Below are 14,085 nucleotides of genomic sequence, written 5' to 3'. Positions count from 1 at the left end.
TTTCCTCAGGGGGGTTCCTACCAAGGACATTTTGGAAGCAGCCACTTGGAGTTCAGTGCACGTTTTCTCCAAACACTATCACCTTCCACTTTACTCAAAATCTAGAGCAGGATTTGCCACAGCTGTCTTGCAGGGCATCCTTGTTCCTCCTAGTTCCACTTAGTGCCTGACACCCCTACTTAGCTTTGGGATTCTACCCATCTGTTATGACTGCAGCTGTATGCACGATGAACATAGTACAGTTTTGTACCTACCATAAATGTAGATGTTCGAGTGCTCATACAGCTGCAGTCCAAGTTTCCCTCCCTCCATCCCCTCTTAGGACAGGCTTTATGGCAAACACCTTCTCATACAACCTATTTGGGGTATTATTTTATGGTGTATTTGCTTGCAAACTACTGTTTTTTGATTTTTCTATATTGCATGATTACATAAGTTTATGTTTTGCCTTCCTTCTGGGGGCACCTGACATCTGGGGCAAGAAAAACTGAAGAAGATGGTGTCGGCTGGCTCTTTTATACCCCTGCCGCACTGACGTCAGGGAAGAAGAGACGACAACCGATGCCGGACCTAGACTTTGGAATTCGGCCGACCGAGGACCCGCCTGACAGCAGGATAACCCATCTGTTATGACTGCAGCTGTATGAGCACTCGAACATCTACATTTATGGTAGGTACAAAACTGTACTTTTCCAGCTTTGTTATTGGCTGCCCTTAAGTGAGAAAATCCCTAGTTGCTGCAGCTGGATATTTTTGTTTTGTAACTGCAAATTATGTTTTGTTACTTCAAAACATTTAGTTTCTCACAGAAATCTTTATGTAGCTGTTGGGTGTTGATTAGAATGCTTCATAAACAATACTGACTGTGGTTTTTGTTACTAGCCTTCATAAAGTATTTGTTCTTACTATTTGTAGAAAGAATTATACCACATAATTCATGCTTTCCTCTAACTGTGCATTATTATGTTTAAAGACATGTACCCCAGTAAACTACACATGTTGTTCCTGCAACTCTACCTATCACAGGTGCTGATCATGGATGTTTCACTTGCATGGTGTGAGTTTGCTTTGGCTTCTTCATGACATAAGGAAAGTGGGTCCCATGGAGACTGTGGGCTGCAAATTATCAGGTTGAAACTACATGCATTCTTGTATCCCTAAAGACTTTGTAAAGAATTTGGTTTAAGCATCCCTTATAATTTGGTGTGACAACTATTCTGCACTGTGGTATCTAAACAAAGAAGATAATGTTACACATCCAGTAATTGTTTCAGATGTCCTTCAAGGATGCATCTGCAGTCATAACATATGGGTTGTCCTGCCTCAGGCAGCCCTTCGGTCGGCCGGATTCCAAAGTCTGGGTCTGGCCTCGGCTGATGTCGCACTTCACCCGACGTCATAGCTCCTGGGGTATAAAGGCATCAGCCGACGCCATTTTCCTCAGTCTTTCTTGCCGCGTGGTGCCCGAAGCAGAAGCTGTTCGCAAGTGCCAGTCGGTCAGATCCAGAGATTTCAGCTACCGAAGACTTCTAAAAAAGCTAAGTACCCCGTTGGGGACTCTTTCTTGCCTCAGCCGATGTCAGACAAAGTAAATAATTGTTTAACTTGTGGGAAACAAATACCTCATAAGGATTTCCACTCTTACTGCCTTCCTTGCTTAGGCCCAGACCACGACGTATCAGCTTGTTTAGCCTGTGCTTCCTTCAACCGACGGACACTTAGACGTCGGTCGGAGTTTGCAGAAGAGTTTTTTGGTCCCGCTTTTGCATATAAAATGCCGTCGGAGACTCCGACTACACATTTAGCCAAAAAACGCAAGGATAAGGACCGACACTCGCAGCCCGCGGTTTCGGCTGAAACCACGGTTAGGCGTACCGTGAGTGTCTCGGTTTCGGCTGAAACCGAGTCCTCGGTTCTTCCTTCGGCCGAAAGCTTGCCTCCGACAACCGAGGCCACAGTGGCCCCGGCAGAGTCGGCTACAGAAATTCCTACTGAAGAAGCAGGCACACAAGAATTGTCCGACACCATTCCGTTGGACATCTCTACTCCTGCACGTGGGGCAGCTAGACCCCCTGCTTCTATGTCTATTAAGGCCTTCTCCAGGGCTAAAGCAGCTAAACTTTCCAAGGCCTTACCTACAAAAGCTCCCCCTCACAGACCTTCCTCAAGTTCTCAGATTCTCAGCCTTGCTGAGGACCTTATTTCTCTGATCAGGGGATCCCAACCTCACCCAGACAGGGCCTCACAACCCCCTCCAGAAAAAAAGGCCTAGGCCTGAACCCCCTGAACCTCTCTCCTCTGACTATTCCTCGGATGGATCAGATTTATCAGACCATCAGGAAGGACCATATTCACCTTATGAGGATTCGGATGCAGAAGACTCCATTCCTTCTGCCTCCCCCCCCCCCCCCCCCCAGAAGAATTGTCTTTTGGGGAAACTCTACACTCAATGAGGGAACACTTCCAATGGCAGGGTCAGGATTTTTCTGATTCAAGGAAAAGGCTAAGGACCTTTTTACACTTGCCACAGCATAGGCCTTTAGCCATACCACCTGTACTATCAGTTGTTGATGATGCATACAATGATGCCAGTTCTGCCCCTGATTCTCTTCCCCCGGCCCCTGCCAAACCTGACCGATATTACAGGGTCCCGGATTCTCACTTCCACTTGTACAAGGCCCACGCTGCAGACCCAGAAACCATTTCTCAGGGCCCTAAGGGTGTTGCAGCTGCCTCTGCCAAAAACCCCCTCCCCTCTGAAAGAGAATCAAGAGCATTAGAGAGATGGGGTAAAAAGGTTTATACATCTACTACTCTTTCTGCCAGGGCTTTAAACTGTCAATTTCACATGATACAGTACCAGGAATTTTTGCTAGATCAGCTGAATAAAAAGCTTTCCTCTCCTGAGCCTTTAGACCATAAGTCACTTCCGGAATTGGTACACAACTCTCAGCAGGTCAGTAATCATTTCTTAAAATGTGGCTATGATGCACTGGAGGCTTCATTTAGATCAGCTGTGACTGGAGCAGTGATTCGAAGGCATGCCTGGCTAAAAGAGCAATCCTTGCCAGACCATGTAAAGTCTAAACTCCTAGATGCTCCTATGGAGAAACAGAGTTTATTTGGTTCCCCGACACAATGACTTGGCTCGGATTCCGCCTACCAGGGAGCAACTGGAGGCACCCTTGGGTGGAAAGCTAGCTTTATTTTAGAAAAACTGGCATTGCATTACAGGAAACAAATGGACTTTGCAAACAATAGAAAAAGGCTACAGGTTTCACTTCCACACTTTACCAAAAAAGAAAGGAATGCCAAACCTTCCACCAAGCCAGAAGTCAGAGGCTCTAAAACAAATCATCAACTTACTAAGGATGAGAGCAATAGAAAAGGTACCATTTATGGAACAAGGCCAAGGATTTTACTCCAGACTATTCCTTGTACCAAGAAAAGAAACTCAATGGAGGCCTATTCTAGAGCTATCCACACTGAACACATATCTCATTGTACCAAAATTCAAGATGCTGACCCTACAGCAACTTCTTCCCATGTTGGGCAAGGAGTCTTGGCTGGTGACTCTAGATCTCAAGGAGGCATACCTGCACGTCCCTATACGACCAGATTGCAGAAGACACCTCAGATTTCTTGCAGGATCAGAGCATTATCAATTATCAGCATTGCCCTTTGGCTTATCTATTACGCCCAGAGTATTCATGAAATGCCTGGCATCAGTAATTGCACATTGCAGGCTTCAGGGAATTCAAATCTACCCATACCTGGACAACTGCCTAATACAAGCGGACAACAAGACAAAAATAATACAGGATTTGGCCTATGTCATACAACTGCTGCAAGCCTTGGGATACACAGTCAACATACAGAAGTCAAGACTAGTGCCATCCCAAAGGATAACATTTTTGGGTGCAGAACTGGACACAACAACTCAGATGGCTTTTCTCACAGAAGAAAAACAAAAGCAACTACCAGTCTACTTCATGGAATTGACAAGACAAACTCAGCTTACTGCAAGGAAAGTCCTGCAGGCCCTGGGTTACATGGCATCCTTCATAATCTTGATCCCAAATGCCAGGCTGCATATGAGAAAATTACAATGGTACCTAAGGAATGTATGTTCTCAACACAGGCACAGTCTAGAAACCATGATACCAATCATTCCATGTCTTGAAAAGGAATTTCTGTGGTGGGCTCAGGCCTGCCAAAGAAACAAAGGTCTGCCTTTCTGCAAACCACAACCAAGGCAAATCATCACAACAGATGCCTCAGACCTAGGCTGGGGGCACACATGGAAGACAAGTGTATCCAAGGAAAATGGTCCCAAGACCAGCTGAATCTACACATAAATCTAAAGGAGATGCTGGCAGTGAAGCATGCAATTATGGCCTTCAAAGACCTACTCCAGCCAGGACAGTTATTGATAAGGACGGACAATACCACAGTCATGTGGTACATCAACAAACAGGGGCACTCATTCATACCCCTATGCAGACTGGAAATGACCCTGTGGAACCTAGCTCTGAATCTCAACATTCAACTGCAGGCCAGATTCCTGCCAGGAAAAGAGAATTCACTAGCAGACAGATTAAGCAGAACTATGGCAGATGCTCACAAATGGATGCTGCATCCTCACATTTTCAAAAACATAACAAAGAAATGGGGAATGCCAGACATAGACCTGTTTGCTACCCATTCAACCACCAACTGAAGAAATTTTGCTCAAGGACCTATCATCCACAAGCCTGGAGGGTGGACGACTTTCTTTCAGCTGGACAACATTGACAGTTTATGCCTTTCCACCTCTCCCTCTGATGCCCAAAGTTCTATTGAAAGCCAGAGGAACAGCCAAAAATAATTCTGATTGCTCCAGACTGGCCAAGGCAACATTGGTACCACTCCTGAAGAGCCTGACGATTCCCCACCATGGATCCTACCTCTATGGCCTCTTCTGTTGTCCCAGCACAACTTCAAGACCCTTCACAGCCAGCTCAAAACCCTGCATCTAACTGCCTGGAGAATGACATGAAACAGACCCTCCTGTTTTATCTCAGAAGGTCATGGATGTTATCTTGGAGGCCAGAAGACCCTCCACTAGAAAAACATACTCAGCCAAATGGAAGAGATTTGTGCCTGGAATCATCAAAGGGCCAAATCCTTGGGTAATAAATATACCTCAAATATTACAGTACTTAGCAGAACTGTTCCACAATGGCCTGTCATTCTCCTCCATCAAAATTCATGCTTCAGCAATTTCAGCACAATATAGCATGGATCCTCCTTTATTCTCTCATCCTCTCCTCAGACAGTTTCTAAGAGGGGCTCAGAATATAAAACCTCCAAGGAAACCACCAGTCCCTGCATGGGATCTCAATTTTGTGCTGGAAAAACTAACACTTCCTCCATTTGAACCAGCAGCATCAACAGAACTACAGTATTTGTCATGGAAAACAGCCTTCCTTCTAGCAATCACCTCAGCAAGAAGGGTATCCGAACTACAGGCATTCATGGCAGTGCAACCTTTCATCATTTTCCATCAGGACAGAGTTTCCTGAGAACCAATCCTACTTTCATGCCAAAGGTGGTATCCAGTGTAGCCTTGAACCAGACTATTCATTTACCTACATTTTACCTAACCCACAAAACAAAGGGGAAAGACTACTGCATTCCTTGGACATTCATAGACAACTACGCTACTATTTGGACAGAACTAAGACCATTCAGGAAAACTGACCAGCTCTTTGTGTCATATGCAACAGGTGCTCAAGGAAAGGCTATCTCCAAACAGACAATTTCAAAATGGATAGCCCATTGCATACGATTTTGTTACTCATTTCATGGAAAAGCAATGCCTTCAAATATCAGGTCCCACTCCACAAGGGCCACAGCCACCTCTGCAGCTTTCCTCAGGGGGTTCCTACCAAGGACATTTTAGAAGCTGCTACTTGGAGTTCAGTGCATGCTTTCTCCAAACACTATCACCTTCCACTTTACTCCAAATCTAGAGCAGGCTTTGCAACAGCAGTTTTGCAGGGCATCCTTGCCCACCTTAGTTCCACTTAGTGCCTCCTCCCCTACTTAGCTTTGGTATTCTTCCCATCTGTTATGACTGCAGCTGCATCCTTGAAGGACATAGTACAGTTTTGTACCTACCATAAATGTAGATGTTCGAGTGGTATACATCTGCAGTCAGGTTTCCACCCTCCATCCCCTCTTAGGACAGGCCTTATGGCAAACACCTTCTCATACAACCTATTTGGGGTATTCTTTTATGGTGTATTTGCTTGCAAACTACTGTTTTTTGATTTTTCTGTATTGCATGATTACATAAGTTTATCCAAATTTTGCCTTCCTTCTGGGGCACCTGACATCTGGGGCAAGAAACACTGAAGAAGATGGCGCCGGCTGATGCCTTTATACCCCAGGAGCTATGACGTCAGGGAAGTAGCGACGACTCCCGAGGCCAGACCTAGACTATGGCATTCGGCCGACTGAGGACCTGCCTGAGGCAGGACAACCCATATGTTATGACTGCAGATGCATACCTATCGGACATCTACATTTATGGTAGGTACAAAACTGTACTTTGTTCTTACTATTTGTAGAAAGAATTATACCACACTATTCTGCACTGTGGTATCTAAACAAAGAAGATAATGTTACACATCCAGTAATTGTTTCAGTTTCATATCTCCAGAAGGTGGGCAGTGCCGTGGTTAACGTTGTTGCCTCCAGCAAGAGGTTCTCTAGTTCAATCCTTGGCTGGGGTGCCTACTGTGTGGCGTCTGCATGTCCTCCCTGTATTCACTTGGGTTTCCTCTGGGTGCTTCAGTTTCCTCCCACATTCCAAAGACGTGTTTGGAGCATTTCTTCCCAGGCTGCCACTGAAAATAGGCTCTGTCCTAGTCGGGCTTTCCCAGTCAGCAAATGTTAATAAAGTAAATAAGTCCTTTCTATTTGCTGAATACATCAGAGCAAAGGGAAGTTTAAGTCAACATAGTCTATATCCTTAGGCAATGAAGATTGCTGTATGCATTCTTGTAAATGGCTATGGTTCTATTCCCAGTCATAGATTTCAGAGATTTGTAACTTATTCTTGTTGCACTTTGATGGCCAAGAAAGGTGCGGGTTGAAACTGTGATAGCTTTAGTAGTATAGAAAACTCTCCTGGTAACAAGAACGGATGTCTTTCATGATTTGGGTCTCCATCTTTTCCACCTCAGGGCCTGGCTGTTTTTGTAGACCCTTGGATTGTGTTGGATCTCTTATCTGGAGTATCAATAACAAGTGAAACTGTAGGTGGCCTTTTTGAAAGTGTATAGTCTGCAAAATGCATAACCCCCTCCTCTACTACATTTGCCTGTTTGCTTTGCTTTTTTATTGATTGATTTTCTTATTCACTTATTCACTTGCATTTACTTAATCTGAATGCCTCGGTCCTGTTCATCTTACTTAAAATATCCATACATGGGACATCAACTTAATGACTGACAGGTGTGCCCTTCTGCTAGTTTGGCAGTGTTCCGTTTCATATATTGGAAAATACTTTCCTGGTATGCATCACTTTTTTTTTTTGCTTTATGTCTCATCTAAAAAGCCCTTATTTGTATGGAGTCCTATTTAGTCTTAAGCAAGGATCTGTTATCCCTTAGGACTACATCATGTTTTCATTCAAAAGTGGGTTTAGAATTTGCTTGAACCACCAAGTGTTTCACCTTGCATTTTTTGTGTTAGGGCAAAAAGCTCATGAGAAAGAACACTTTGCAGTGCATATGTGCTTTATCAGGTCAGGTTTACCAGAGGTAGATACACAAGTTTAGGAAAATGGAGCAGCTTTTCATCTCCTATGCATCTAGGGGGCGAAAGGCTGGCAGTTTCACAGGAAACTCTGTTCAGGTAGCTAGATTTTTACTGTCAGACATGTCTCTTTGCACTGGAAAATGCTACCGTGAAATGCTATTCCACAAGAGGTGCAGCTGCTTTTTTCTGGTAGCTTTAAAAATATTTCTACCAATGGAGACTTGTGACTTCAAATCAAAGGGAGGGTGGGCTGCAGGAAGCACCTGAGCGGATGGTGTGGGGCTGTATAATGGTAGGTCTGGGCCATTATGTGTGAGAAAAGAACAGATGGGTCATTCACTTTTATCCACAGACTGCCTCAGTATGTGCCAGTCTTTATAGCTACTTAATTTACTGTATGCTTTTCAAATGCTGCAGTCAACAAGGCCAGCCTTAGATGAAATGGAGCCCTAGACAAAGGACCATAATACATTTAAATATGTATCGTAAACTAAAAAAAAAAAAAGAACAAACAAATTTGCTCCTATACGTGTACCTTTGCACTGCTGTGATACATCCTTCTTTTACTTTCAGTCTCAGGCTGTTTCAAGTCACCTAAGTCAACAGTGAATAGCTCTTCTCTGCTTCATACAGCCATTTAAGGACATGCTTGTTGAGAAGCATTTCTGACATCTACATGAAGAGCAGAGAGCTGAACAGATTGATGGAACAAGTCTAATGCCAGGCTGGTGTGTAAACAGCCTGGCAAGTGGACTAAGCCATTGTTTTTTCTTTCAGCTTTCCTTGAAACTGTGCAGCATTCCAGTCAGACTGAACAAAATAGAAAGTAAGAAAGGGAACTATTATTTTTAATTGAAAAATATTTGAGTTTAATATATATGTATATATATATATATATATATATATATATATATATATATATATATATATATAGTGGGTGGCTGCAATCCAGCAGCTGATGCCATGAGCCACCCCTGGTCTCCATTGCAGATATCTATGTTGCAGCCACTTGTTTATTAGTTCATACCTTTTCCAGGCATTATTGTGTAGGCTTTAGCTGCATTGGATTGGCTTTCTTTGCAGTCTCAGGAATCACCCTTCTGAGCCTTTTCCTCTTTTCTGTCCTCCTATCTTGATGGATTTACTGGTTGAAATTCTACCCAGTTGCAGCACTAACTATGAGGGTACCTGATGCTGGATATAAAATATATGCTATAACTATATCAGCTGATCTAAGAGGAAACCTCTCTTGATTATCAATTATCCTTCCATCGTCCCCTGCCACAAATGCTTGGGACAACCTTTTACTAAAAAGAATTGATCATGGACCATACATTTGATTTGCTTGCCACCTGAAATCACTACTGACATTGGAACAAAACCAATATTAATCTTCATTTGTGGGGCAGATACAACTGTGAAAAAAAGTGGCTGAATTTCTGCAGCTTCACTAGTGAATGAGCTCTTATGATTTATTCCTATGGTGACCTCTCTTTTTGAGGTCTGCTGTCTCATGTTTTCTGCCCACTTTAAAATTCATATATACGTCACTAAAATTAAAAAGTCTCTGGATCCCAGGTTGTCTTTTACATTTGGTGTCATATTTTTGTGTAATTTATCAGCTTGCTTTTTCTTTTGTTTGCTTCCTTGGACAATTACGACTTGGGTATGCCATTTTAGATTTGTGCCTTGTTGCTTTTTTTAACCTCATCACAAAACAAACACATAGGTCAACTTGTCATTTTATTATTTTAGAAAGTAAGTTGTACAGCTGCTTGAGACTCTAGCTTTGTTACAAAGGGTGCTGAAGAAGCATTAGCAGTGGGTAGAATATGATGATGTCCTGGATTGTTCATCTCTGGGCAATTTTTTTTCTTGATTGTACAACCTGTGGGTCGTGAAAGAACCAGGGTTGCATTTTAATAGCCTGATATTTTGCATATGTTCCTTGTTCTTTCAGTAAGCAGTCACGACTGTTGAGCATCGTACTGCACAAGTCCTGTTTAATCCTATTGTAGATTCTAAACTTCTAGATTACTAGATTTATTTAAATGCAGATGTCTGCATTTCTTAACTATACTTACTTTACATGAGAGCAGCCCCATTGTGCAGGGCGATAAAGCCTTTACTGCAACCCAGATGACCTGTGTTTAACTATAACACAAGACTAACCTGCACGTGCTACCCTAACCTGGTCTGTGACATCAATAGGACTTGTTGGCGGGACAGATTTGTGTCCCAGAGACTCCCCTGTCAGTGAAATAGACTCCTTCTCTACGTCAAGCAGAGTACCTCATTAGCCCTTTTTAAGTGCAACCTGGATAACTGGATGGGGAAAAGAAATTATACCCCTGGGATTCCACCTGTGTCCTTCCTGGACAAGGGGCATCTAGTGCTGACTTGTCGGAACATGGGCTACATTCTTGGCTCGGCTTGTAAGGGCTTCAGGGCCAATAGTTTAGTAACTTCACTTAAAAGTTGGAAGAGCTATGTGACAGGAGTGGGAGTGTGTGGGAGATGTCAGCTCTGATATCCTTGAGGGAGGGAGGCAGCCTAGGCTTGCTGCAGTATATACTAGCATTTTGAGCCTGGCAAGCTGTGTGCTGCAGAAGTGGGTATATCAGTTAGTCAGATGTTGAGTGTGCATCTTCTGACACAGCACCTAAAGTGGTGCTCACAGGGCTTCTAAAAGGTGGGAAGGGTTAGGATGTACTCCCTGTCAGCAATCTGATGACGCACCAGTCTCCTCAGCCTTGGACAGGGGTCGGGATACACCAGGGTAAGGGTAAGGTGGTTCCAGTAGACATGATAGATGAAGAGAGCAGCTGGTGGTCAGCTGCAGGGCTGGGGAACATGATGAGTATGGGCTTTCAGCAGTGCTAAGTACATTGTAGAGACTTGATAAAACTGAGCAAGTACCTTAATTTGTGTATATGTTTGAGAAACAAAAAGTGTGCTCTGAAATTTCAACTTTCTTTCAGTACACATGGTAGTAAGGGGGGAAGAGAAGTTCTAGGCTGCTGTTGTATTGATAACTTGAATAGTTGACTTCTCATTCATTTTACTGTAGCTGACTAGTTTGTGATTTTCCAGTTCCATTTGTGCAAGGTGTATGTCTTACTAATATATTTTAATTTACTCTGTTTTGATTTGCTAGTCTCAACACCACACATGGTCCTGTCCCAGAATGACTTGCTGCGGCTGCCTGTACCAGGTTTGATTAAAGTAGACACCCCTGTCATCTCATCAAGCTCTTCAAAACCTGGAAACAACTCATGTGGTTCTACCTTGTCCAAGCCTGCCACAAAAAATATTGTTCCAATTCCTACACAGACCGGAAGCAACAGTTCAGAAGTTGATGTGAGTATATCCTTTAAACATAATGTTATACGTTTTGTAAAAATATTTTATATTTGTTCGTTTTCTAAATTGGCTGCCTTGTTGGGAGTCGCATAGTTTCAATGTCTTCATTAATATGCTTGAATCTCAATGTAAAGTAAAAAATAAATACATTTGAATTATAACAAAATTAAGTATCAACAAGATGATATTATCGGAGATCGTTACAAGTCCATGAAAAGAAAAGAAAAAAGTCTTTGTCAGACAGATGTCAAAGTACAAAATGCATCTAAAACAACTGCAAATAATGAGCCAGGATCAGTAGTATGACAATTTGTCACATAAGTACATAAATGACATTGGGCTGGACAAGACCTAAAAAAAGATGATAAATTCAGCAGTACCTCATATGATCAGGCATGTTACTGCTTGCATATTATCCCAAATGCTGAAAGAGTGGTTTCAGATATTTAAACTGGAAGACCAAAGATTCCTCATGAACAGGTACATTTTCTATCTGAAACTGAAGTTAACTTCTGTTTGTGCTCATCACAAGTTGTCTCTTGAGAGCGAGTCCATTGTTAAAACAAAACCTAGGCACATCACCTACAATCCCTAAGATTCTGTCATCAGATATGAGCAATGGCCACTTATTCCTTATCACATCACATACCTTGCTCACATTACTAGAAAAAGTAATAACAGGTTTGACATACCTATTATGTCCTACTCTTCTCTTAGGTAATCTATTCTCACTCTTAGAAAAATAAGGCCATGCCTCTCTACATCTTGCTCTCGCTACTTCAACACGTGCTGTGTCAAAGTCCTTGACCGTATAACCCCTATCTAACAACTCATCCTCAAGACCTACAAGTGCTTCAACAAAACCATCATCTCAAGTATATAGACATGATGTCCTATAAACTTGATTTGTAGCAATATTTTTAAAAATATAACCCGGATGCATACTATCACGATGCAACAGGGTATTCTTCCTACATGGTTTTCTATGAACTGAAATCTGTAGTATACCACACCTGTACCCTTAAACAAATGGACATCTAAAAAATTAATACAGTCCAAATGTTCATTTTTAGTAAACCTAAAATACCCAGTGGTGGATTCAAGATAAGTAACAAACGAATCCAATTCAGACAAACTCCCATCCCGTAAAAGAAAAATAATCATCCACAAACCTCATAAAAAAAAAATATAAATGTTTTGTGAAGGCATGTGGATTAAAAACTGTTCAACCTCCCAACTGGCAATAACTAGGTTGGCATAGCTATTGGCACACGAATGGTATTAATACGCACTCCTCCTCTTTTTCTGAGGTGTTCATCGTGTTTCACTGTTGCAGTCATTACACTTGGGTTATCCTGCTGGCAGGCTACCTGCAGTCGGCCAGAATTCCAAAGTCTAGGTCCGGTGTCGGTTGCTGTCGCCTCTTCCCTGACATCAGTGCGCCAGGGGTATAAAAGATGCAGCCGATGCCATTTTCTTCAGTCTTTCTTGCCGTGCGGTGCCCAAAGCAAAAGCAGTTCGCAAGTGCCGGTCGGCCGACTTCTGAGATTTTTTAATTCGAATTTCAGAACCGAAGACTTCAGTAAAGCTAAGTACCCCATTGGGGAAACTTTTTCTTGCTCCAGACCGATGTCAGTAAAAGTTAACAATTGTATTTCTTGTGGAAAGCAAATACCTCATAAGGATTTTCACTCTTAACTGTATTCCTTGCCTAGGCCCTCACCACAATGTTGCTAGTTGTCGGTTTTGTGCTAGATTCAACCAACGCACTGTTGTCGGTTTGATTTTGCTTTACATTACTTTGGCCGAAGATTTGACTACATAATGCCGTCGGAACTACCGATGACCGGAATTCATAAAAAACGCAAAGACAAAGAAAAGGACAGGCATCCAAGGTCCAAAACTGACGATGAAATCTCTTCTAGGCCAGTAGCCGGTTCTCAGTTAGGCGCTTTCGCAGCCCCTGACACCCGCTACCTCAGAGCCACAGGCTGCATCGGACTCCCACGTGGAGACACCTAGGCCTCTGGAAACTCAAGGTATTGGGCCTGCAGGAACTATTCCCTCAGATGGGTCCGGAACCGCTGAGCAGGCATCGGCTTCTGAGGGTGTTTTCAAACCTTCACAGCTTACTGTTAAGTCCACTACAGCAGCCAAAGCAAAGTCAAAAACACCATTAAAGACAAGGAAACAAGTACAGCATTATCCTGGACAGTCATCCATGCCAAAGAAACAGATGCTTAAAATGGCCGAGGACCTAATTACTTTGATCAGGCGTTCCCATCCCCCTCCTGATAAAAGGCCTAGGCAAGACACTGACTATGACTCCTCTGACCAGGTTTCTATTTCCTCTGAATCCTCTTCAGATCAGGGATATTCTCTCCCTCCCTATGAGGACTCAGTTGCAGAAGAATCTATACCTTCAGCCTCTCCACCTGAGGATTACTCTTTTGGGGAAACCTTGCACACCATGAGGGACCATTTCCATTGTGAGAGCCAGGATTATTCAGAATCCAAGAAAAGGCTCAGAGACTTTCTTTTATTGCCTCAGCACAGGCCCCTGGCTATCCCCCCTGGGATTGATATTGTTGATGATGTTTTCTCTAAATCCAGTTTGTCTCCTGATTCTTTACCCCCTACACCAGTCAAGCCATACAGGTACTATAGGGTCCCAGACTCTCATAAATTTATTTATAGAAACCCTGCTGCTGACCCAGAAACAATTTCTCAGGGTCCCAAAGGGGTTAAGGCTTCCACTGCAAAAAACCCTTTCCCCTCTGATAGGGATTCCAGAGCTCTGGATAGATAGGGAATGAAGTTTACACTTCTGCTACTTTAGCTGTAAGGGCTTTAAACTGCCAGTTTCACATGCTTAAATATCAACAATACCTAATGTCTTTGTTAAAACAGAAA

The 14,085-nt window shown here is 42.9% G+C and overlaps 1 protein-coding gene across 1 annotated transcript in view; it reads left to right on the top strand.

Moving 5' to 3' along the window:
* The window catches only part of LOC122811369 (cyclic AMP-dependent transcription factor ATF-6 beta-like), a 1,192,927-nt gene that overhangs the window by 443,890 nt on the left and 734,952 nt on the right, over positions 1–14,085 (top strand). The window contains exon 7 of the mRNA XM_044083167.1: positions 10,967–11,169. Coding sequence (XP_043939102.1) covers positions 10,967–11,169 — 203 coding nt within the window. The remainder of the gene's footprint in view (positions 1–10,966; positions 11,170–14,085) is intronic.

Source organism: Protopterus annectens, chromosome 9.part0 (assembly GCF_019279795.1).
Source record: "Protopterus annectens isolate FY-2018-M chromosome 9.part0, PAN1.0, whole genome shotgun sequence".
Lineage (NCBI taxonomy): Eukaryota > Metazoa > Chordata > Ceratodontiformes > Protopteridae > Protopterus > Protopterus annectens.
The sequence above is the reverse complement of the archived record's forward strand: the minus strand, read 5'-3'. Positions and strand labels throughout refer to the sequence as shown.